The sequence below is a fragment of the Phocoena phocoena genome, chromosome 5 (genome assembly GCF_963924675.1).
Source record: "Phocoena phocoena chromosome 5, mPhoPho1.1, whole genome shotgun sequence".
NCBI lineage: Eukaryota > Metazoa > Chordata > Mammalia > Artiodactyla > Phocoenidae > Phocoena > Phocoena phocoena.
Window position 1 is genome coordinate 3,243,874 of NC_089223.1, and position 26,365 is coordinate 3,270,238.

General features: G+C 46.5%; 1 protein-coding gene across 2 annotated transcripts in view; it reads left to right on the forward strand.

Moving 5' to 3' along the window:
• The window catches only part of RAPGEF2 (Rap guanine nucleotide exchange factor 2), a 242,455-nt gene extending 222,163 nt beyond the window's left edge, over positions 1-20,292 (forward strand). For both annotated transcript variants that reach the window (XM_065877765.1, XM_065877766.1), the window contains 12 exons: positions 217-463; positions 2,482-2,865; positions 4,625-4,836; positions 4,927-5,050; positions 5,647-5,670; positions 6,710-6,933; positions 8,389-8,583; positions 11,938-12,090; positions 14,704-14,929; positions 15,647-16,206; positions 18,526-18,798; positions 20,267-20,292. In XM_065877765.1, the coding sequence (XP_065733837.1) occupies positions 217-463; positions 2,482-2,865; positions 4,625-4,836; positions 4,927-5,050; positions 5,647-5,670; positions 6,710-6,933; positions 8,389-8,583; positions 11,938-12,090; positions 14,704-14,929; positions 15,647-16,206; positions 18,526-18,798; positions 20,267-20,292 (2,648 nt within the window). The remainder of the gene's footprint in view (positions 1-216; positions 464-2,481; positions 2,866-4,624; positions 4,837-4,926; positions 5,051-5,646; positions 5,671-6,709; positions 6,934-8,388; positions 8,584-11,937; positions 12,091-14,703; positions 14,930-15,646; positions 16,207-18,525; positions 18,799-20,266) is intronic.
• Positions 20,293-26,365: the final 6,073 nt, after the last annotated feature.

A 26,365-nucleotide genomic window follows, 5' to 3' on the forward strand; every position in this document is an offset into this window, starting at 1 on the left:
GACCTGTTTGCCCTTGTCTGTGGGTAACGACTGTCCTCAGGCAGTGTCCATGCAGCAGGCCTGTATACTGACCGAGCGGATCTTTGCAGGAGGGTTGAAGTAAGGGAGAGATGACAGTTCAGCATGATCTTCTCTGAGGAGACGCTTTCGGGTTGCATTCCTTAATTGTACTGCCAGGTACTGAAATCCTTTCCACTGACGGATGGCTCTTCTTTCCCCCAGACTTGCCAGATCAAGTGCTAAGGGTTTTCAAGGCTGACCAGCAAAGCCGATACATCATGATTAGTAAGGACACCACGGCGAAGGAAGTGGTCATTCAGGCCATCCGGGAGTTTGCTGTGACCACCACCCCAGATCAGTACTCCCTCTGTGAGGTCTCTGTCACACCAGAGGGAGTGATCAAACAAAGACGACTTCCGGATCAGCTTTCCAAACTTGCCGACAGAATACAGCTGAGTGGAAGGTAGACGTCATCTATCCTGTTGGATTTCTTTACCCCGTCCTTAAACCCCCATCAGAGTCTGGTGAACGCTTTCTAAGGGTTTTTAAAATAAGTTGCAGATTAAAAGCAAGATTTTCCCCATTCACCAAGCATTGCCGTATCAAAGGAAATGCACACAGTAGACTGTGGACCCCTCGCAAGGATCTCTTAGGAGCTCGTGCAAAACAAGGGCGCTGTGACCTGACCGTTGTCACCGCCGGCCAGCGCTCACGCTCCCATAAGGACGCGCAGGAGGGCATCTCCCTTCTCCTGGCAGACGCACCTTCACAAGCACATCTTCCACTAGTATCCTCTGTCGCCCGCTCCTGCCTACCGGACTTTTCCAGGAGCTGCGTTTGTTCACGCGGAGATGTCTGTGACAGTGTGGCTGGCTCAAACTGCCTGTTACTGTTCGTGACACTGTGAAAAGCCCTTCTTAACTCTGCAGCCAAAGCTCATTTGCCTCAGAGTGTGGTCTGCTGCTGCCTGGTCTTCAGAGCGCTTCTATCACACAGTACTCGCAGGAAAATATCGTATGGGGTCTTGTCAGCCTCTTGCGTGGTGTTTCCACTGATAAAATGTAATTCATAGCCTCAAATCACAAAGAAGGGCAAGTTGAAAAAGTAGTTCGGTTTTGGCTCTCGTATAATGACTAGATTCGGCACTTAGTGAAAATTGTCTTCATAAGTCACTTTTTTTCTTTTTTCTCTCACCATACGGAGTGTTTCATCGTATTCTTGACGTCTTTGTCTTGTGCATCTAAACCTGGTTTAATTCACTCAGAGCTTCTGCTTTCTTGCTGTCAACTATAACGTCCTTTGTCTTCTTCACTTTCACTTCATTTCCAGCCCTGACATCAGTGGGTAGGGTTGTTTTAGGAGGCCCATTGTCTCGTGATCATTTGAATGTGCGTTGACCTATGTGTAATCTTGGTGGAGTTCTCCAAATCTCACTGAGGTGCAGAGTCATGATAAAATTACAAATGGATTCACATCGTGGGCTTCATGAGTAATCAAAACTGAGAACGTGGGCTTCCCTGGTGGCGCGGTTGGGAGTCCGCCTGCCGATGCAGGGGACACGGGTTCGTGACCCGGTCCGGGAGGATCCCACATGCCGCGGAGCTGCTGGGCCTGTGAGCCACGGCCACTGAGCCTGCGCGTCCAGAGCCTGTGCTCCGCAACGGGAGAGGCCACAACAGTGAGAGGCCCGCGTACCGCAAAGAAAAAAAACTGAGAACGTGAAATCTGTGAGTGTCAAGGTCCCGAGGTCTGTGTCTTCGGTGATATATGCAGAAGGCCAGTTTAGCAGGACCACCCTGCTCATTCTGTTTCTTCCTTTATGGAATCTGGCTTAAGGAGAGCATCTTTGTATAAAATCGGGGGGAAAAAAATCACAGGGCAAGCATCTGGATTCTGTTTTCGTCAAGTCACTTAACGGAGAGAAAGGAGCGCTAACCCTGAGTTTGCTCTCTAGAGCTGGCGTACATCTTTGGGAGCCTCCGTTTCCTCATCTGACAAGTAGGAATAATACCTGTCCCACTTACTTGGAGGGTTTTCGTGAAAATCAGATATTTGAAAGTTAAAATCTATTTTGGAATCCTTCTCCTCATAGGATCAAATAGAGGGAAATAGCTTACAGGTTTCTCTGATATTTGAATCAATAGGTTGGATTGATCAATCTTTCCTGTTTCCTTCCGTAGAGCTTTAAAATTTAGCTATTTTCTGTCCTTCTTAGCAAAAAAAAAGGTAATCTAGAAGGCAGGGAAGGACAAGACACAATGGATTGCACCTGGTACGGTTGCGATTCCATGCGATGCGTTAGTTGCTGTCGGTGGCTTCTGGGCCGGGTTCTGTGATCTGGTGACCGAGGAGCTGCTGCCTTCTCTGTCTGTCCTTCCGTCATTCAGTGGAGTGTTCTCACCGCCGTTCAGCAGACAGCACCGTTCTTTCAAGGAGTGTCGTGAGACTGCGCTTAGCCTCTGAATTCTGTGTCTCTCACAGGTATTACTTGAAAAACAACATGGAGACAGAGACCCTTTGTTCGGATGAAGATGCTCAGGAGCTGCTGAGAGAGAGCCAGATCTCCCTGCTGCAGCTCAGCACCGTAGAGGTGGCCACGCAGCTCTCCATGCGGAACTTTGAGCTCTTCCGCAACATCGAACCTACTGAGTACATAGATGACTTATTTAAGCTCAGATCGAAAACCAGCTGTGCCAACCTGAAGAAATTCGAGGAGGTCATTAACCAGGAGACGTTTTGGGTAGCCTCTGAGATTCTGCGGGAGACGAACCAGCTGAAGAGGATGAAGACCATTAAGCATTTCATCAAGATAGCTCTGCACTGCAGGGAGTGCAAGAATTTTAACTCCATGTTTGCAATCATCAGGTAAGAGCATGTTTGTCGTCAGGTTCGATTCAGTTTGCAGATTTAAACGTGCATCGATCCCTGAAGACCATAGACTCGGTGTGAGCGTAGTAGTTTTTAATTGCATCATATGGAAAAATTCCTTTTCTCTGAATCTTAATCCTTAATTTAAAATCTCTTGTAGTGGATGGACCTAGAGATTATCGTGCTAAATGAAGTAAACCAGACAAAGATGAATGTCATATGATATCGCTTATATGTGGAATCTTAAATATATATATATATAAATGAACCTACTTACAAAACAGAAACAGACTCACAGACGTACAAAACAAATGTATAGTTAGCAAAGGGAGAGGAGGTGGGGGAGGGATAAATCAGGAGTTTGGGATTAACATATACACACTACTATATAGAAAATAGATAACCAACAAGGACCTACTGTACAGCACAGGAAGCTCTCCTCAGTATTTTGTAATAGCCTATAAGGGAAAAGAATCTGAAAACGAATAGATATATTCTTTTTATATATAGATAGAATAGATACATATAGAGGTGTGTGTGTGTGTGTGTATGATGAATCGCTCTGCTGTGTATACCTGAAACTAACACAACACTGTAAATCAGCTGTACTTCAAAAAACATTCTCTTTTATGCTAATTTAAAGCCCAGAAAATCTATATTCACCACTTTTTTAGCTCTGTGACTTTGGGCAAATTATTTGAACTTCTCTGAAAGTCAGTTTATTTCTCTATAAAATAACAGTGACCCAAAGAGTTATCAAGTAGACTAAATGACACAATGTATGTGGCGTTCCATCAGCCAGCACAAAGCAGGGAGATGCCTAGTAAACGTTACTTTTCTTTCCTTTTAAGCGCTTAGACTGAGGCCGGAAGAAAGTGCAGACTGAAACAATGAGCGATACTGACGTTGATGGTGATGGTCCAGTTGGTCATTTTTTCTGTCTAGGAGTTTGATCGTGCTCTTATTGGTTTGTTTTTTTTTTTACGTGGCGTATAGTTGCTTTACAATGTGGTGATAGTTTCTGCTGTACAGCGAACTGAATCACTGATACGTATACATATATCCCCTCTTTTTTGGATTTCCTTCCCATTTGTGTCACCACTGAGCACTGAGTAGAGTTCCCTGTGCTCTACAGTAGGTTCCCATCAGTTGTCTGTCGTATACGTTATATCAGTAGCGTATACATGTGGATCCCAATCTCCCAATTCCTCCCCTCCCCCCGCTTCCCCCTTGGTATGCATACATTTGTTCTCTACGTCTGTGTCTCTATTTCTGCTTTGTAGATAAGATGGTCTGTACCAGTTTTTTCAGATTCCACACATATGCGTCAGTGTACGATATCTGTTACTCTTCCTGTTCTTATGGCTTTTGTTTCATGTTACAACGCTAGGATATTTGTCCAGTCTGTTTTATCAGACAGCTGCTTGGCACCAAGCACTTTACTGTATGGAGATGAAGCAACAAAACACAGCCCTGCCCTCAGGACACCTGGCATTCCAGTTGTTCTGCCCACAGTAAACAGACCGGGAGGGTGTAAAGGGAAAAAGAGTAAAACCCCTCGGCCCTGTCCCTGGTTCCAGCTTCAGTTCTCATTACCCAGAATCATTACCACTCTTATGAATCCTGTACTTGGCTCTGCATACGCAGCACTCACACAGAGCTGTTACATGTTAAGAAATAAACAGCATGCTCTTCTGCTTACGTCGTAAGGATGAGTCATTTAATTTTATACCGCTTTTCTTTTTTCCCCCCTCAGCGGCCTAAACCTGGCACCAGTGGCAAGACTGCGAACCACCTGGGAAAAACTTCCCAATAAATACGAAAAGCTGTTTCAGGATCTCCAAGACCTGTTTGATCCTTCCAGAAACATGGCGAAATACCGCAATGTCCTCAACAGTCAAAACCTACAGCCTCCCATCATCCCCCTGTTCCCGGTGATCAAGAAGGACCTCACGTTCCTTCACGAGGGTAAGTGTAACTTGGAGGATTTCTGTCTCCACTTGTGGAGGCGTAGGGTAAATGCCAGGTGATTCCCTTTTCCTTCTTTGCCAATTACAGGGAACGACTCCAAAGTCGACGGGCTGGTCAATTTTGAGAAGCTAAGAATGATTGCAAAAGAAATTCGTCACGTTGGCCGAATGGCCTCTGTGAACATGGACCCTGCCCTCATGTTCAGGACTCGGTGAGTGTGTCCCCCTCAGCAGTGCTCGCGGGGTTAGAGGAGGTTGAGCTGAATGCTTCCTAGTAAATGAGAAGATTCTGAATAGGCCCGCCTGTAGCGTGGTGACACGAACCAGGCTGTGTGGGGAATCTCCGTCGAGCTCTGATTCGGAATGACTGTGATTCCACATCCAGTGCACCGTGGGCTGTCGTGAAAACAGTTGGTCCCTCTGACATTTTTCATTGAACGTGAGGCACAGCTCTTTTTATTTTTCAGAACGCTGACTTGCAGAGCTAAAAGGTGTAACGGATAGTATGAACTAAAGTATGTAAACAATCCGAACAGTATTGTCTCACTGCCCACACAAGGGATTTAGCCGTCAGTGTAGCCGAAAGTGATGAATGCAGTGAAGGAGAGAACAGAAGTCTTTAGAAGCAAATATTTACATATGTTTGTCTTTTGAGCCAGAAAACTGTGGCTGGTCAAGTTGTTTGTGTGAGGAGGTTTGTGGGCTTCTAGTACTGCTTGTCCAGAAGTCTAGTCCTTTCTTTCTGAGCTTGTGATCTCTCTGTCTCTCTCTACACCCATGCTTCAACCTCCACGGCTCTCACTTACAGGAAGAAGAAGTGGAGGAGTCTGGGGTAAGTGGCGGGGACACACTGTTCTCGTCCCGCTCGTGGCATTGTTTTCTTACCTGCTGTGTTTCCTGATGCTTTGCATTTTTGCATTTTTTTCCTAACCCTCTTGCTCTAGCAGAATTTCAGTTGGCAAACTGACTTCAAGTTTCATCTACTGGGGCTTTTGCTTTTGAGGTCATGACCCAAGAGAGCTGTGAAATGATTGATGATTGTTCTGGGGAACAGTAGGCCAGGCCTACTCCTGAGCTTTCAGAAAGACTTTATTTTAATATAATTTGTGTGTTTTGAAATGAGAAAAATCTAACCTGGGGTGAGGGGAGAAAGGATGTCAGAAGGAAAAATTGTGCACCTTAAACGCTATCGCACAGATTTTCGAGAAGGAAATATATGTCGTACAAAAGGTGCCCCTTGGTGTTAAAACTAAAGTTTTTACAGCTCAACTAACTACTGTTTTCATCCTATAAACCAATTCTTTTCAAAAATAATTCTTAACAACTCATGTGCTAGTTTCCATACATGTGTTTTCACATTTGCATGACCATTTTATTAACAGATTGACCATATTACTTGACGAACTCACTACATTTAACCCAAGCAATAAGAAAACAATCGTGAACATCGTAATTTCTTTAAATTTATGTAAGACATCCTCTTTAGGAGAAAAAAAATTAATGTCACTCTTAATGATTGCAACTGTGTGTTTATTCTTGCATGAGCTTTTACATATAATCATTATTACTTGCTGGCTTCTACGAGAGAGCTGCCTTGAATGCTCTATAGAGGCGAAAAGTAGAATTTTCTAGTTGGAACAGAACAAGTGCCAAACATACATGTGTATGTAGAGCGTATGTAGGATTCTTTTCAAACTTGAAAAAAATTTTTTTGATCTGTATGATTCTCTCTTCCTTCGTAAAGTTTACTTACCAGAATGAGGCATGTGGCCTTTTGAACGTAGACTATTTGTAGGTGTCTCGGCACGTTTCCAGTAGATAAAGTGATCCCATGCTGGAGCGAGCTGCAGCTCTACCTTTTCGTCTTCCAGGTCTCTCAGCCAGGGTAGTACAAACGCAACAGTGCTAGACGTTGCTCAGACAGGTGGTCACAAAAAGCGGGTGCGTCGTAGCTCCTTTCTCAATGCCAAAAAGCTTTACGAGGATGCCCAAATGGCTCGAAAAGTGAAGCAGTACCTGTCCAATTTGGAGCTGGAGATGGACGAGGAGAGCCTTCAGACGTTATCCCTGCAGTGCGAGCCGGCCACCAACACATGTGAGTTTCTCCTTAAGGTGGCTGCCGGGTCCGGCTGGAATGCAGATTGGTTTCCTGTGCCGATAAAGCAGGGCTGGGCACAGGGGGAGCTCGCATCCTGAGACACGCTCGCCTTTCCCTTGAAGGCGGCTCTGGAGACCACGCGGCGCTGTCCTGGGCTGAGCCCCGTCCGTGCCCAGCGGGGTTCGCATGGGGACCACGACACCGTAGGCTTCTTCGGGGTGACCGGCTTTGGTTTCATCCCGACGCAGCCAGAGTGCCGTCAGGGGACACAGGGGCAGGTGCAGCTCCCATTTGCATCCCTTGTTTTCTCACAAAGATACTTGCCAAGTGATGGGCAGCCTGGGAGCGGCACAGCCTGGGAGTGTGCTGGCTGCCTCTGACCCCCTCAGCTCGGCCGGCACTTGGCAATGAGTTCAGTTCAGCTACCGTGTAAGGCAGGAATTCTCCACAGGGAACCACAGCTCAGCCTAATGTGTAGCTCCCCAGCCTTTGAAAGTGCGGCCAGGCCAGAAACGGGGGCTACTTTCTCTTTCTCGGCATCCATATTTGTAAGACAGAGGCGTTTTCCGTTTAGGACACTTTGGGGTCTTTTATGGGCAAGTTTGAAGATACTTTCTATAGGGCTTAAATGTTAGGTAATTTGAGAAAGATTCAGGTTATCAGACTTACCCAGGACACTCTTAAAGCACTGTGTGTCATGGGGAAGAGTTTGTCCTCAAGAGGGAGGTGGGTCTGAGTTCAGATCCTGTTTGTTCCTTGTACTAACAGTGTCACCTTAGGCCGGTTACTTGAGCTCCATTATGTGTAAGATGGGGGAAGGAAGTCATTGAGTTGTCTTGAATGTTAATACGCTTAAAATACAGCATTTAATTGCCCTGTTAAATTGGCTTGCTTTCCATCTGCCGTGGAATTATACACTCAGTACAATACTCAAGGAGTATTGGCTGCTATTAGCAACATAGATAATTCTACCCCATTGGAGAGAGAATTTGATAGTGACAAGACTGCAGCTGGTATCATCTACTAAATTAAGACTAAGCTCGTTCGTATATGTCAAGACATTTTGGGTGTCATTTCAGAAAAATAATTCCTAGTGGTCTTCCTGTTGTACCTTGTATAATAGATTTGTGTTTTTCGTAGACATACGTACAGTGTACTGAGCTATCCACGTTTTTCGTTTCTTTTTAAATGTGGTACTTGAAGCAGTATCATCTCTTGAGACGGCTTGTTTCATAAAGTGAATCTTGGTTCCGTCGCGCCTTCTTTCTGTGACGGAGGCTCTCCCCCCGCCCGCCCCTGTTTCTCTCCTTTATCTATGGGCCACAGGGAAAAAAAGATACATATTTCAGTGTTCTAACTGTAGGAAATGCTCGTGCGGTTGTAAAAGTATCCCGTGTGTGGCCACTAACCTCTTAAACTTCTCGTTCTGTTTTCACACCGAACAATTACCAGTGCCTAAGAACCCCGGTGACAGAAAGCCTGTCAAGGCCGACACCTCCCCGGTGGCCCCGAGGGCAGGGCTGCAGCCGAAGCCGCCGCCGCAGGCTCCGCAGCCGTCACAGAGGCCCGGCCCGGGGCTGCAGCTTCCCGCCGTGCCCCTCTATCCTTCGCGGAAGAAAGTGCCCCTACGGGATCTCCCGCCTTTCGGTAGGTGACTACGTTCGCGCACACTTTTTTTTTTTTCCCTCTTAATTTACTTTCTGTTGAAGTAGAGTTGAATTACACTGTTGTGTGAATCACTAGAGTCAGTTAATCTTTGACAAAGGAGGCGGGAACGTGCGGTGGGGAAGCGACAGTCTCTTTGGCGAGTGGTGCTGGGAGAGCTGGACGGCCGCCGCATGCAAATCAGTGACGTCAGGACACATGCCCTCGCGGCCGGCGCAAAAGCGTGAACTCACAATGGCTCACAGACTTCAGCGGAAGACAGGACACCATGCAACTCCTGGAAGAGAACACAGGCAAAACATTCTCTGACATGAATCGTAGCAGTGTTTTCTTAGGTCAGTTTCCCAAGGCAATGGAAATAAAAGCAAAAAATAAACAGATGGGACCTAATGAAGCTTACAAGCTTCTGCTCAGCAAAGGAAACCGTGAACAAAATGAAAAGACAGCCCGTGGGCACTTCCCTAATGGCGCAGCGGTTGAGACTCCACGCTCCCGATGCAGGGCGCCCGGGTTCTATCCCTGGTCCGGGAACTACATCCCACATTGCATGCCGCAACTGAGAGTTCACATGCCACAACTAAGGAGCCCCCGAGCCGCAACCAGGGAGCCCACCTGCCACAACTAATACCAACACAACCAAATAAATAAATATTTAAAAAAAAAAAGAAGAAGAGGCAACCTGCGGTCTGGGAGAACATATTTGCAAACAATGTGACCAACAAGGACTTAATTTCCAAAATATACAGACGGCTCGTATAACTCGACAACAAAAAAACAAACAACCCACAACCCTCTTTTGGCGCTGTTCACTCACTGCCTGCTTCTCAGACTAGGAAGCGATACTTATCACGGGTAACTTCATCTGGTATACTTGAGTGTCCCTCTGGTTGTTCCCTCTTTATAAGACATTAATGTTCACAGAGTTAAACTTTACTTTTACCCGTGAGAAGGACTGTTTTCATAGAGCATCTCATTTAATCATGCTCGTTTGTCATAGCAGTGGAGGCAAGGCATGCCATGGGGAAATTATGCTATTCCTCATTTAATTTTTAACAAGTGCAGAGGCTGTTTTGTCCATATACCTTGTTTAAACTAGCTTTGCCTTATGATCAGTGAGTTGCTGGAATTCAGGTGGAACATTTTTAAGTGAAATGATTCGTCTGGAGGCGAACTCTCATTTGTTGAATCACTGATTCTGTAACTTGGGAGGAAAATACAGTCAGTTCGTGAATGTTCAAGGAGCCAAAGCAGGGACTTCCCTGGTGGTCCAGTGGTAAAGAATCCGCCTTCCAGTGCAGGGGATGGGGGTTCAATCCCTGGTCGGGGAATTAAGATGCCACGTGCCTCAGAGCAACTAAGCCCGTGAGCCACAACTACTGAGCCCACGTGCCACAACTACTGAAGCCCGCGCGCCTAGAGCCCGTGCTCCGCAACAAGAGAAGCCACCGCAGTGAGAAGCCTGCGCACCGCAGTGAAGAGTAGCCCCCGCTCGCCGCAACTAGAGAAAGCCCGCACGCAGCAGCGAAGACCCAGCGCAGCCAAAGATAAAAAAAATTTACATTGTTCCCCCTATCACAAATGAACTGAATTAGTGTTCCTTGGTCCACTGTTTCTTTTTTTTTTAATTATTATTATTGTTTTTGGCCGCACTGCGCGGCTCGCGGGATCTTAGTTCCCTGACCAGAGATTGAACCCGTGCCCCTGCAGTGGAAGCGTGGAGTCTTAACCACTGGACCACCAGGGAAGTCTCTCCACTGTGTTGTTGATATTCTTATATTCCCAAGTCCCCCGCAAGCCGACCTCTACTGCCTCTTTTCTGTCGAGCTTCTGATACGGACACAGCCTGTTAACCCCCATGTAGGTGTACCTGATGGAAAGCCATCCCCGGCCCCCTTCCCCAGAGAGACTCTCTTTCCAATATTCTTAGGCCTATTTGAATGTATGACCTTTAGAAACGCGGATGGGATAGTCATGTGTGGTCCTAGGATAGTTTCGCATTTAAAGTCACAGAATATAACACAGTAACTTAGAGATGCTGGGCCCACCCCCATTCATGAAATAAATTTTGTCTGAATACTTCCTGTATTTTCCACTTCAGTGTCTTCGTCATCCCTGGAGCTACTTTTGAAGTGGAACAGCTTTTTCTGAGGCATAGCACCTTCACATCCATCTTCACTGTTTGAAGGCAGCACTTTTTGAATCTGTGAATGATGCTGGCTTGGAAATCTTTTCCAAATCAAGGCTATTCATTCGTGTAGCTTTAGTGTAGCTGGTATTTTCATGTACCCTGTATAGATCAGTATCTGCACGTGTAATTAAAAGATTGCTTGAAAAGCCATTTTTAAAAGATTGTATTAAAGTAGTATCGAACACTTACAGGTGTTGAGGTGAAATGAAGAATTAGATCTCCGTTAAATTTCATTGCCTCCTTTTTCATGGACTCTGTTAAGTCTGAGAACATAAAAACTGACGTTCACTGAGGTAGTGTCAACCTGTAATGCATTCCCTCTGGTCTCTTTGTTGTTCAGAATGAGGTAATTGAGAGTGCCTCATAATAAGGCTTAGTAAACATCTCTTAATGTGACTCCCTCATTCCTAAAAGTAAAATTTTAGGGGAAAAATCACCTGGTATTGGCACATGGAATCCTTTTCCTTCCGCCCTACGTCATCCGACTAGATCGTGCACTTGGCGCTGTGCTGGATGGCGTCCCCCTCCGCGCCCCTTTACCGCACTCCTGGGAGCCCTCCCCGGTGGCTTGCAGGACCCTTCTGGGACCCGGCACTCTCTGGGTCCCCTCCTGCCTTCTCTGTCATCCGCTTACTGATCAAATACTGGCCTGATTTCTTAGCGCTCCGTCAGTCTGTTTTCTCGCTACTTCCTTTGGGCTCTTGGCTTTCCTTCCATCACTCCCACGTCCCATGAGCTAACTTTTCCAACACCACCAAAATACCTGTTCCCAACCCAAACTTGAGTTCTGATAAATGTGAGCTGCGCCGCTCTCACCCTAACTCAGAGTATTTCCAGATCGTCTCTTTGTTTCTCCATCGCTGTCTGATGTATTGTTGAAGAGGGTGGTGATCGAGCTTTGGAACCCAGAGTGGAATGGCAGCAGCAGCCTTTCTGGTCCTCGGCAGGTGTCAGCAGACACACGGCGGGCACCTGGCCTCCTGCGATCTCACTGTTTACACGGGCAGAGTACAGAGACCATCGAGCCTGGAAACAACCTGCCACGACATGTGACATTCAATCTTAACACAAAAAAAGTGGTTTTGTTCTTCACGGTAGTCTTTTCAGTCTTGGAAATGCATGTTGAAATCATTTTCTTTCTCTTACAGGTATAAACTCTCCACAAGCTTTAAAGAAGATTCTTGCTTTGTCTGAAGAAGGGAGCCTTGAGCGCCACAAGAGGCCGGCAGAAGACACCGTATCGGATGCGTCCTCCCGGCTCTCCTCCCCACCGACCTCCCCGCAGAGCTCGCCAAGGAAAGGTGACTGGGTGACCCCTCTTCTCCTTCATGGGGACCTGTGCTTTCAGCTGTGATCAATTCTAGTTAGAGATTACATCACTTCTGACATTAGAGTCGTTTGAAATGACCTTGGGAATTTGCTGGCGGTCCAGTGGTTAGGACTCCATGGTTTCACCGCCAAGGGTGTGGGTTCAATCCCTGGTCGGGGAACTGAGATCCTGCAAGCCGCACTGTGTGCCCAACCCCCCCCCCACCCCCCACCCCCGCCAAAAAAAAAAGACATGATATGTAACACCCAATGGATTTTTTTTTTCCCCTCAGTTTATAAATTTGGAAGAACTTTGGTACTTTTTAATATTATAGTTATAAATAAAGTGTCAAGCTTATATAACTATATAAGCCCCTTCAAAAATTCATTTCTTTACTGATTGTAAGTGTGGAAATAATTTTTTTTATACTAACAGCTGTTCTAACTAAATATAATTACATAGCATTCATCACAGAGTAGAGGCCTATAAAAACATAAGAAAAACTAATATCTTCCTGATTTATCTTTCATTGTGTTAACATGAGTCTGCATTATCTTTTTTGTTGCTGTCTTGTTTTATTTTTAAGGAGATTAAATTTTAGGCACTCAGGCTCTCCTTCTGATATTAATGCTTTCTCATCTTAGAATACTAGATCATCTTCTGCGGCATAACCTCGGGGTTACTTTCTCCCCTACCCTATAATTGAATGGGCGTAAGTAAGCGGGTAATAAACGGCCAGGACAGTTTTCACTAAACGAGGCCAAAGAGATTAATCCGTTGTTAGATTTCACTGGCACAACAAGTAGCTTTCCTGCTTTACTTTTCAGCTGTCTCAGACATGTGTGCGTTCTATGTGGGTATCAGTCTCTAGTCCTTGTTCAGTGGGTGCGTCTGAATTCTTCTCTCGTCCGTCGTTGGGTGGCAGTGGCAGTCAGCTGAGATCGTTTGGCTGCGGGCAGTTGGACTAAACCAGCTCCCCGTCTTCTCGTGGAAGCGAGAACAGTAACAAGAATAACAGTGCACCACGGACCTACAAGGATAGGTGGGCCAGCGGGAAAGACAGGGGAAGGGGTCATCTCATTAGCTGAGGAAACTGGGACGATTCCTCCCCATGCCTCATGCTCCACCTGAGGGATTATTTCTCTAGAGATTTTGTTTTTTGCGGGGGCGGGGGGTAGACTGTTCAGGGAGGGTTTGAAATCTTGTCTGTCAGAACCTGCAGTGTGGTTTATAAGAAGACATTTCATAGGTGAACACGTGAAATCTTATGAAGACCTGTGCAACCTTTTAAAAAAATAAATCAGGAATTCATAATTTACTGAAAGGACGGGGAAGTACTCTTCAGAGAGTAAATCAGCAACATTTAGGTGCTCTAGATGGCATTTTTTTATTAGGTTTTCATTGGGTACATGTAATCATATAAAATCAGTATTTTAAGTAACATGAGATTCTTAATAACGTAAAAAATAAATGAATACTGAGAAAGGAGTATTTGGATTTTTTTGTTAAAAATGTCAAGACAAGCCTCTCTTCCTTTGTGACTTTCAGTTTTAGCAACAAAGAGTTAAGGGTCCTTCAGGCCAAAAAATGGACATCGGTTTAGACATAGTGATGGTCCAGGGAGAAAAATGGAGATTTTGTACATTATGTCCTTCAAAACAATTGGCTTTCATGTGATTTATCCAATATATTATTAATGCTGAAAAATCAAATGGCAAAAATCCAAAGATATCTTCTTCGGGTCTTGTTTCTTATTCATACATGTCCATTTAAAATTATAATGCAGGGGGCTTCCCTGGTGGCGCAGTGGTTGAGAGCCCGCCTGCCGATGCAGGGGACGTGGGTTCATGCCCCGGTCCGGGAGGATCCCACGTGCCGCGGAGCGGCTGGGCCTGTGAGCCATGCACGTCCGGAGCCTGTGCTCCGCAACGGGAGAGGCCACAGCAGTGAGAGGCCCGCGTACTGCCAAAAAAAAATTATAATACAGGGACTTCCCTGGTGGTCCAGTGGTTAAGACTCAGTGCTCCCAATGCAGGGGCATGGGTTCGATCCCTGGTCTGGGAACTAAGATCCCATATGCCTCACAGCGTGGCCAAAATAAATAAATTAATTCAAAAAAACAAAAAACAGAAACCCAACATTAAAAAATAAAAATATAATGCACATCTTTCCAGTGGAGTTATTCTATGCTGTAAAGTTTTAGAAATGAAAACTCCATTGAAAACAAAATTGCTACTGACTTTGCAGGTTGAGAAGAAAACCATACTTTTAAATATCATCCTAGTCATTCTTCATAGTTTCGTTTACATAGACTAATGTAGTATAATTTGTAGCTAAGAGAGCAGCGTCGAGTCGTGCCGTGATCCAGTCTGCATCCATTCCTGGGTCATACGACAGTGCATTCTTTTTTCCTCTCTAAACTTTCATCAAACACACTAAACTGTATTTGAGTAAAACTTGACTGTAGCTCAGTCCCCAAGTAGAGTGTTTTCTCCCCAGTTCCGTGGTGGCACCCGTGGCCTGCATTCTGGTTTTGCTACTGAGGAGACGTCAGCTGGACGCCGTGAACCCTCGGTGTCTAAGGACTGATGTGTTTCCCACGCAGGCTACACTTTGGCTCCGAGTGGCACCGTGGATAACTTCTCAGATTCCGGCCACAGCGAAATCTCCTCGCGGTCCAGTATCGTCAGCAACTCCTCCTTCGACTCGCTGCCCGTCTCGCTGCCCGACGAACGGCGCCAGAGGCCACCGGCCGGCACTGTGGAGGCCAGCCTGGCCGCAGGCCGGCCGGAGAGGCGGCCGGCGGGGGAGCCCGACCAGTGCAGCCTGGGGTAGGGGCTCGTCCGTGTGCTCGCTCCTCTCTTGCACGTGTGCGGCGCTGTTCACGGGACGCCCAGGGGTGCTCTCCCAGCCCAGTTCTGACGTTCACCATTTCCCGATCGTGAAGCGCCATGCAGACTGCTTTCCCAGTGAGGTCTGTCCTTCGCTGGGACACGTTTGCTCTGCTCTGAGGGCCGGGGGTGACTCGGTCCAATGAGCTGCTTTCCCGAAATAGATTGTAGTGAACGCTGTAAGGAAGGTGCTCCTTTACTGTAAGCAGGTCATTGCTCCTTCCCCCGTGTTGATGTTGTGGTGACGTCATAGGGGACGAAGCTGGACAGGGCCGAGTGGCCACTGTCGCTCAGTCTGGTGGGGCCTAATCCTCTTCCTGGAAGGAAAGGAGGCCGCCTTTCGAGGAAAAAGTGGTTGTGTTTTAGCACAGAGTTACTAGTTAACAATCTTGGCCTCCCCCCCCAACCCCGCTCCCCTCCCCTCCCCTCCCCCCTCCCATTCCCTCCCCTCTCCTCCCTTCCCCTCCCCTCTCCTCCCCTCCCCTTCCCTCTCCCCTCCCATTCCCTCCCCTCTCCTCCCTTCCCCTCCCCTCCCCTCCCCTCCCCTCCCCTACCCTCCTCTCTTTTCTGGCCCCCCCTCCCCCCTCCCCTCCCCCCTCCCCTCCCCTCCTCTTCTCTTTATTATTTTTTTTTCTTTGTTTCCCTTTGGCCGCCTAGGTCCTGTGCACCGCTGTCCGAGAGCCGGGGCCTGTACGCTGCAGCTACAGTGATCTCTTCTCCCAGCACAGAGGAGCTTTCCCAAGACCAGGGGGACCGAGCCTCACTTGACGCTGCTGACAGTGGCCGAGGGAGCTGGACGTCGTGCTCCAGCGGCTCCCATGATAACATCCAGACCATCCAGCACCAGAGGAGCTGGGAGACGCTCCCCTTCGGGCACACTCACTTTGATTATTCAGGGGACGCCGCAGGGTTATGGGCCTCAAGCAGCCACGCGGACCAAATCATGTTTTCCGACCACAGCACAAAGTATAACAGGCAGAGTCAGAGCCGAGAGAGTCTCGATCAAGCCCAGTCCCGGGCAAGCTGGGCCTCCTCCACGGGGTACTGGGGAGAAGACTCGGAGGGGGACACGGGCACAATCAAGCGAAGGGGGGGGAAGGACGTTTCCCTCGAAGCTGAAAGCAGCAGCATGGTGTCTGCGACCGCCGAAGAAGCCAAGCCCGTCGCCATGGCTGCCCACGTGGCCGTGCCACCCAGCGCCACCAAGGGGCTTATTGGTAAGCTGACTGCGGGCTCTGTCATGTCTGGGTCGTGGCTGCACCCTGACTTATTTCAAAAGTGAAAGCGTGTGTTTGCGGTTCTTCTCCTCATTCTGCCCCACCCATTGACATGTAGGCCTTCCAAGTTAGCAGTGCACTCAGGATTTTGAAATGAATGGTGGTTAAGACCCCAGGTTCTGTGGTCAGGTGCTTATAAATACCCTGCAACAGTCAACCTTCCATGCACCGTAGCTGTCGGGATCAGTAGGTTTGTCCTTATGGGTGTTATCTGCTCTGACGTTGATCTTCTCAGCTGAAAATTATCAGGAAGGATGGCCACTCTCTCTAGAGGAAGAATATTTTTTTGTTTAATTGGAACTGTTCTAAATGTTTTACTGTTGTATTTTGTTCCCTGGAATTGTATATTTAGAACTTTACCCTTTGCATATTTAAAAATCTTCTGTCGATGTTTGTGATGCAGGTAAATTTTTCTGTGCTAGGCAAATTCCCTCTGCACAGGATAGAACAAGGAGGAGGGTGCGGAGAGGTAAGGCAGTGAGTAAGAGCCTGGGAGTCAGGCAGGCTGGGGGTCTGAATCCCTGCTTTGCCACTTTCCTCGCTTTGTGACACTGGGCAGGGCACTAAACAGTGTCTGTTTCCTCATCTGTAAAATGAATTTAATAATTTCTACCAATGCAGTTGCTATGAGGTTTAAACGAAATCTCTGCAAAACACTAGTGCCTAGTTAGCGGTTCATAAGTACACGAAAGACGCTATCACTTTGCCGCTGCTGTTTCTGTTGTGAAGTCTCTTATGCTCCTTTAATGCTATCGGGATATATTCTCTATGGCATGTGCAACGTCTGTATAAAGTGTAGGGATACATCATAGGATACAGAGTGAGAAATTCTGGAATATAATCTTCACAGACATCACTTTCATTAATAGGGAAATTGTAGTTATTTTATCACGTAGTCATGGGTGGATGTCGAGTTTAATATCTTTTCAAGATGAATAAGGAGAAGACAGTTAACACCTATCCTTAGGTTGCAATTTTTAAAGCACTTTTTTTTTTAAATTGAAGTACAGTTGATTTACAATATTGTGTTAGTTTCAGGTGTACAACAAAGCGATTCAATTATATATTTTTTCATATTATTTTCCATTATAGGTTATTACAAGATATTGAATATAGTTCCCTGTGCTATACAGTAAATCCTTGTTGTTTACCTATTTTTATGTAAAGTAGTGTGTATCTGTTAATCCCAAACTCCTAATTTATCCCTCCCCTCTTTTCTTCCCTTTGTAACCATAAATCTATGAGTCTGTTTCTGTTTTGTATATCAATTCATTTGTATTATATTTTAGATTCCACATATAAGTGATATCATAAGACATTTGTCTTTGTCTGCCTTACTTCACTTAGTATGATAATCTCTAGGTCCATCCATGTTGCTGCAAATGGCAATGTTTCATTCTTTTTTATGGCTGAGTAATATTTCATTGTATATATGTACCACATCTTCTGTATCCATTCTTCTGTTGATGGGCACACGGGTTGCTTCCACGTCTTGGCAGTTGCAAATAGAAAAGCACTTTCTTTTAACAAACTAATACACAGAATTTTTATTGCAAAGGAAAGAAGAATGATTTAAGTTCCTAACAGTTGAGTCTAGAAAGTTGAAGATAGTAAAACTTTGCTTTTACTTGCCTTTACAGATTCATGTTTTAAGTCATGAAATTAATGTAAAAGGACTTCAAGAAAAATACATACCTCACATGCACATGGTTTTAAGTTTTGAAATTTGCATCATTTTTTGTACTATTCTTCCAAATTTATTGTGATTCCCTATTTTCCGAAGTGAGGCCCAAGACTTGAAAGTAACCTGGGATTGATTCTCTGCCTGGTGAGGGTAGATGGCCCAGCAAAGAAGAACAGCTCGCCTGGCCCCCGGGGCAGGGAGAGGGGAGGGAACCGCTGACAGGCACCACTCCCGTGTTGCAGGCGTGGGACTGGGTGCCTTTCTGTTCCCTTTGCTCCGTGTTTCCAGTAAACCCCAGGGTTGGGCGTTAGCCTGGTTACTGCGTGACAGGTAGAGTCGCTCTGCGGTGACCCGGTGAGAGTTACAGGTACTTAGATTGCTTAGTTTTGCCTGTGCCGCCGGAGATGACCCGGTGCGTGGCGGGTTTGGTGCGCCCCGCCCTGCGCACAGCCCCACACGCCTTTCACCGCGGGCGCTGTTCATCTTGGTCCTCCTCCTTCCCGATGAGCGCATGTGGCCTGGGATGCACTCCCCCCGCCCTCCCATGCTGACCGCGGGCCTTGTCTCTCCCGCAGCGAGGAAGGAGGGCCGCTACCGGGAGCCGCCGCCCACCCCGCCGGGATACGTGGGCATCCCCATCACCGACTTCCCCGACGCCCACCCGCACCCCGCCCGGAAGCCGCCGGACTACACCGTGGCGCTGCAGCGGTCCAGGATGCTGGCCCGGCCGGCCGAGACCCCCGCCCCGGGCGGCGCCAGGCCCGCCCCGCGGCCGCAGTGGCACCGGCCCGGCGACGACCCGCGCCCCGGCCCCTGCGCGCCCCCGGGCCTTGCCGCCGAGGAGGACGGTACATGCGCTTCCCCCAGAGGCCCTGCTTCCCGCCCGGGGTTCCACGCCCGCCCCAGGCCTTGGTGCCAACCGTTGGGTTGCGTTTTGCTCTTTCCGAAGTGGCTGGAGAAATAACTAAAGATTGCGGAGGGGTCCCCTGTAATACCGTGTGGGCATGGGTGCGTTTCCCTCGTAATCCTCGGTTTTCTGGGGAAATGCTATGAGTCCCAGATGAAAGTCTGGTGGAAAAACCCACTTCTCTAGAGCTCTTTCGTCTTCTCTGTACGAGTCCAGCTGGCTGTGCTGGGGTGAGGTTGAAGGGGGAGACCATGCCCCCCTCCTTCCTCCTGCTTTTAAGGTTTGAGTTTAACTTGTTTTATTCTGGAAATAATCATTATAGGAAGAAGCAAAACACAGTTCATGAAAACTACTTGTAATCCTGCCACTTGCAGATAACTTCCATTAGCATTTTGTTATATATCCTTCTAGCCTTTTTTATATGTATACACGTGTACATTGCTTAAGAAGTCATGTGTTGTTTTATAACTTTTTTCAATGAATTTATCATTCATGAGTTTCCAGTCAGTAAATATACAATGTATTTTTATAGTGGGTATGTATATTTAAAGATGTGCATCCCATATACTTTATTTTAAACTTTTTTTTTTTATAAATTTATTTATTTTCTTTATTTATTTTTGGCTGTGTTGGGTCTTCGTTGCTGCACACAGGCTTTCTCCAGTTGCGGCGAGCGGGGGCTACTCTTCGTTGTGGTGCACTGGCTTCTCATTGCGGTGGTTTCTCTTGTGGCAGAGCACGGGCTCTAGGCGTGTGGGCTTCAGTAGTTGTGGCTCGCGGGCTCAGCAGTTGGGGTGCACGGGCTCTAGAGCGCAGGCTCAGTAGTTGTGGCGCACGGGCTCAGTAGTTGTGGCTCCTGGGCTCTAGAGCACAGGCTCAGTAGTTGTGGTGCACGGGCTCAGTAGTTGTGGCTCCTGGGCTCTAGAGTGCAGGCTCAGTAGTTGTGGTGCACGGGCTCAGTAGTTGTGGCTCGTGGGCTCTAGAGCTCAGGCTCAGTAGTTGTAGCTCCTGGGCTCTAGAGCACAGGCTCAGTAGTTGTGGTGCACGGGCTCAGTAGTTGTGGCTCGTGGGCTCTAGAGCTCAGGCTCAGTAGTTGTGGCACATGGGCTTAGTTGCTCCGCGGCACGTGGAATCTTCCCGGACCAGGGCTCGAACCTGCGTCCCCTGCATTGGTAGGTGGATTCTTAACCATTGCGCCACCAGGGAAGCCCCTTAAACTTTTTTATTATGATTAATCATTAGGTGGAAAAACAGTTGAGGATCTTAGGTGACCTATACTAAGAGAACATAGCTGTGGTGTTTTCATTTAGCACGTCGGTGAACACGTTCTCTCTAAGCACAAGAAAACGACTTGCTTGCTTATTGATTTTTCTTTTGTTTCTTCCTTCCTTTCGTGGTTGTGTCGGCAGAAGATGAACAAGTGTCTGCGGTTTGAGGCACGGGCTCCTCTGCACCCGTGTTGGCCACCCACAGGAGAGCACAAGAAGACGTCCCCTAGCGTCAGAGCCTTGGAGCTCACACTCTGAGGATGGTGGACCCGTTTGCCTCCTTCCCTGCCTTAAAAGCAGCATGGGGCTCCTTCCCTCCTTCTTCCTGTCCCCTTTGCATGTGAAATACTGTGAAGAAACCGCCCTGGCACTTTTCCGCCTTGTTGCTTGAATGCACGGCGCAGCGTCTCCAAGCTCCTGTGGCTGCCTGCCACGTCACACAGCATCATTCCAGACTCCAAGGTCATCGCCACCCATGAGTCACTCTGGCTGCACTTCTCCACGCCTGGAAGGAGTTTTTAAAAAATCTTCCTTTTAGATTTCAATCCAGTCCTAGCACTTGGTTTCATTGGAATCGGGAGAAGAGCCAGCCATGGAACTACTTGGGGTCTTTAACCCACCGAGGAAGACAAAGGAAAACAATGAAATCCTTTGAGTACAAATGCTTGTCCGCTTGTTTACAGTGCCCTCCTCCGTTTTTTTGGGTTTTTTTTTCTTTTCTTTTAAATGAGTTTAATGATTGTGTTCAGAGAGTAAATATTATATCCATTTAATGATTTTACAGTATTATTTTGAACCTTTAAGTAGGGTTGCCAGCCGGGGTTTCTCAAAAACCAAATATGCCGGACAGGGTGTGGTCACACCGGGGAGAGGGAAGGCCGGCCCACAGCCCCGCTTCCTGTGTCCCGCCACGCCTGGGAAGTGCCCTATCCTGGAAGCGTGAGATATTAGCCAATTACCTAGACCCCAAGGCCCCCGGCCCCTCCTTCCCCAGGGGCTGGGGCTCTTCTTTACAACTGTTTGCACATGGCCGGGGAGGGAACTGGGACTCTTTGCGTCCTGTGTCTGAGCCTGTGGAGCACAGGGCAGTGTCACCCGAGGGCGTGTCCTGCTCCATCGAGACAGACGGCAAACCCCATGTTTTTTTAAATTATGTTTCTTTGATTTCTGTTTATTTAGTTTTAGGGATTCTCTTGCTTGTTTTCAAAGAGCAACGTTTATAACTGGATAGCATTGCAGTGAAAGCAGCTCGGGGTGTTGGCGCTAAGGCCAGCTATTCATACTGCTCTTTCAAGACAGCCTCCCCGTATCGGTCAGTCGCCATGAGGGAATAAACAAGCCTGTAACGTGAAGATGATCAAAAGATCCAGAACCCAGTGCGATCCGCCAGCCTTTGTTTGCAAGGCGGGTTGGTCGCCGAAGACTGACCCGTGAGTGGCTTTACGGACGCCGAGACGGAGAAGGCCTGAGTGTAGCGACCACGTGTTCACAGCTGCTATTAACCCCAGAAGGACTGAGATGACCCCTCCAGTCTATTTTTGTGTTGTTTTTGCACAGACTCCGGAAAAGTGAAGGCTGCCAATCCGAGTAGTACTCAGATGTGAGGAACTGCTGGTCTTGGATTTTTTTTTCCATTAAATTCAGCTGATCATATTGATCAGTAGATAAACGTAAATAGCTTCCAATTTTAAAAGTCAAATTGCAGTGTTTTTTCACTGTATCAAAGCAATGTCAGTGCTTTATTTAATAATTCTCTCCTGTATCATGGCATTTGTCTACTTGCTTATATATGACATTATCAATGATGCATTTGTAATTTTACATGTAAGATGCGTTATTTGCCAGTTTTCTCCTCTAGGCCGTGGACCTCACGTGCATCTAGAAAGACAGAACTCTTGCTCTACACAAGTCGCACAAATGTTATCTAAGCATTAAGTCACCGTAGAACATAGGACTGTAACCTCAGTTCGCTCTGTGATGTCAAGTGCAGAATGTACAATTAACTGGTGATTTCCTCATACTTTTGATACTACTTGTACCTGTATGTCTTTTAGAAAGACATTGGTGGAGTCTGTATCCCTTTTGTATTTTTAATACAATAATTGTACATATTGGTTATATTTTTGTTGAAAATGGTAGAAATGTACTATGTTTATGCTTCTACGTCCAGTTTGTACAAGCTGGAAAATAAATAAATATAACATAATGCCTTGCCTATGTTCTTAATGACTCGTGCATGCTTTTTCTTACTGAAGCATAGGAAAGCCCTTGGATCTCACTGCAGGAGCGAGTCCACAGGGCACTGAGGGTAGACCGACGATGTTGCCTAAAACTGCCCAAATAGCCTATTCTTTTAGGTAGCTTTCTGTTGATTCAGAGAAAAGAAATCGATATCATTCATGTTAACAGAAATTAATATCACTCATGTGTCCAGAGTTCATAGTGTTTGAGATTCAGTGAAAAGTTATGATATCACTGTGTATCTATCGAATACATAGCATTTGTCTCTGCCCAATTCTTTTCCAATAAAGATCTCTATGGGACATAATATTTTTGATTCCCAATATACATTCAAGATCATGGCCACTAAGTTAAGAGTACAATCTAGCAAGTGATTTGGAACTTCTACATCAAATATCATTGTTCTGTCTACGAGTCCTAATGCGTGATAGGTCTGAATAATATTTTGGTCTATGAGAAGGGCACTTACGTTTAAAAAGGTGAGAATCAGTTAAGCAGCAACCCTTTCGAGCACATTTTGAAGTCAAGGATTATTTCTTATCCTCAAGCAGGCGTTAATGAAAGTCCCGTCCATCACCCACCCGGAAGCCACAGAAGGCGGAGTGGCAAGGCTGTGGAAACACGAGCACGAAATGTGAGGAAATGTGAAGGCGTCTAGAAGGATGGCAGGCGTTCAGTCCTGATGCTAAAGGGAAAATGGCCAAACTTAAAACTCTTCCTGAGGCATTTGTGCTACCTTGGTGAGTAAATTTTGATAATCTGGCCACCAAAACAGTTTGGAGAATGAAAACCATTCCTGTAGCTTCAGCTGTACCTGTTCAGAAGGCAGGTGCCCCGTGTGGACACATGTGTTCCCACGTGTCTGCCTCTATCATCTGTTCACTATAAAACCCTTCGCTCAGGGAAGCCCTATCACAACAGCAGCCCGTGCTCTCCTTAAATTTCTGTCATTGAAAAAGCCTGTTTTTGTTTTGTTTTATTTTTGGCTGAGTCGGGTCTTCGTTGCTGCACACGGGTTTTCTCTAGTTGCGGCGAGAGGGGGCTACTCTTCATTGAGGTGCACGGGCTTCTCATTGCAGTGGCTTCTCGTTGCGGAGCGCGGGCTTCAGTAGTTGTGACTCGCGGGCTCAGTGGTGGTTCGTGGGCTCTAGAGCGCAGGCTCAGTAGCTGTGGCACACGGGCTTAGCTGCTCCGTGGAATGTGGGATCCTCCCAGACCCGGGCTCGAACCCGTGTCCCCTGTATTGGCAGGCGGATTCTCAACCACTGCACCACCAGGGAAGCCCTCTCGAGTGTGTTTTGAAAAATATTAAAGAGCTGATGTTTTGAGGAATTACCTCTTCATCACTTTTTGTATTCTGCTAAAAATAAAGGAAAATGACAAATCAGACATGATGCCTGTTCTTCCGCGGTTATGTTTTAGGTTACCTTTAAGTAGCAAAGACTCCACTCCAGGTCTGTAAGAAGTATGTGTTCATCAGATGTGATCAGTGGTAGTGACAGAGTTTACTCTGTGTCAGGTTAATAACAGACGTTTGCCACGTAGGAATATTGCAGAAAGCTCTCCTCTCTAATCAAAAAGACTATGAACGGACCTGGTTCTGTTTTCATACATGCAGGTTAAAGCCCTCCAAATATTTTCCTCAGCTTTAACTCCTTCCCTCTTCTGGGAGGTGTGGAGTTCATGCTCATCTGTACTTTAATATATTTGATCACCAAGCCACTGATAATCTCTCAAGATGTTCTCAAAGGATGCAGGCTGCTGAAAAAGTGTGTATCAACACACCTGGTAGGTCTGTGTGCTGATGTATTTCTCAAGGAATGTGTTTCTCACTTCTATTCGTGCCGAAGAAAAAGAGGAAGCTCTCTGAGTCCTTGATCCCCTGTTACTCAAAGAATAAAGGAAGTGTAGCACTGAGGGGGTCAAGCTGTTGATTGGAGAAGCGAATGGTCTTGCAAATACTCACAAAGATTGTCAGCCAGTGGAGGCTGAAAGGGGCAGTCATGGAATGTAAATGAGTAGGACAGGCTGCAGCCGAGGGGCCAGGACCCTTCAGAAAGGTCTTACAGTGAATGAGGGTTTACCCAGTTGACAGGGAAACAAAAACACTGACTGGAACGAAACAATAATTTGTGAAGTGCACGTTTTTCCACATTCATATCTCAGCCAAGGACAAGGCAAGTGCAATAAGACTCCTGCCTATGTTTTGAAATGATACTTGCCCAGTTAATTTTTACAGAGCCATGGCCACTTAACAGGGACATTTATAGAAGCGATCAAAACGTCGCATGCAAGGTTAAAGAATCTTAGAAAAGGCTTTATTTTATGGGCACTCCATACGATCCTAACCATTTTCATTATGGGAAAAATTAAGCATAGAATATAGTATCTGAAGTAAATTTACAAACGACCAATTTTTATAGAAGAGAAAAACTAGTGAAATAAATTCACCGTAGGGTGTTCAACACTTCAAAAGTCAAGGCTAGTTCCTTTTTTTTTTTTTTCTGTAGCTAGTTTAATAAAATTTAGGAACTTTTCATAATATTAACTCTGACCAAGTGGTTGACATGCGGTGTGGTCTGATGGGAACCAATGAAGTAAAAGTATATCCCAGTATTTGAGGTTTTCCTTAATTTATATAGATTGGAACCTCTTTTTCAGACAAGACTATAAAACTGATTTAGCCACATGTAGCGTGAAGATGAAAATACGTACAAACCTACCAGGTGTAGTTTAATGAGCTAATTTCACTTGTGTGCACTTCCTATGATCCAGGCACTTTTCTTGATGCCAGATATTTACACATATCACTAAAGTGAACCAAAGTGCCTTCCAGTTATAGCCTTCTTTCGGCCGAAGGTCTCCCATTTCTCAGACCTGAGAGGGGAAAACAACTGAGTGTTCCCAGGATCATAAATGAGTACCTTACCAAGCAGCCTTGATCACAGCTAGATCAAAGATATGAGATGTCTGGCCCACAAGCTGCCAATCCAGGCTTGCGAGCCATCTAGAAGAAGGTCCTAGAAGGAGCACAGTGACCGGTAGGGAAAGGAAACCAAATTGAACTCATCACATTCTCTTTGGGGAATTTCTTTGCGAAGGTGAAAAAGAGCAAAGGCTCACCCAGTCAGGATGCAGAAGCTGTGCGACAAGAGAAGTGATGAGAATGCAAGAAGCGTGAGTAAGAAGAGAGGGGGGCCACGAGGTCGGGAAAGTGAGGGGTCGAGGGCAGGGGCATTCAAAGCCGAGAACAGCAGACACCTGTTTCTTGGGGAACAACCAAGTGCTAGGGAGGGCATCGTTGACCCAGTGTGAATGTCCAGCCTCAGAACCTGTCCTCGCAGCTGGGCTCTCTGGGCTGTTCTTCCTGAAACCCGAATGGAGAGCTATTCCTCTCTCGATAAGCATTGTCCTCAGCACCTAGAACAGTGCCTGGGATAGTGTTAAAGGTTTCAGTAAATGAGCATCTTATCGGGGCCTCTAGAGGGCCCAATTATAGATAGATTGGATAGTCAAAATCAGCCAACATGCATGCATGTATTTGTTATTAAAGCACTTATATTTTAGCCAGTGTTTTGGTTCACAGCAAATTTGAGTGGAAAGTACAGAGTCCCATACACCCCTCGCCTCCCTCACTCGACATCGTCCACCAGAGTGGTACATTTATTACAATGGATAACGCAACCTTGACCCGTCCTTATCCGCCCCATTCTACAGTTGACGTTAGGTTCACTTTTGGTGGTGTACATTCTACGACATGCATTTATTGAAGGGCGTCTATAACTGTGCCCAGTACTGGTGAATATTCAAAAGTAAAATAACTTTAAAATATTTCTATTTTCTTTATTGAGGTATAGCAGACAAATAAATGACTCTTGACAAGGCTGGCAAGGATTTACGATTAACCAAAAGGGAGCAAAGAATAAAAGACTGTCTAGGAGCTAAATTCTGTGTGGCTGAAGAAGTTCAGATGAATGAAAGGTGGACAGAGGCTGAGTT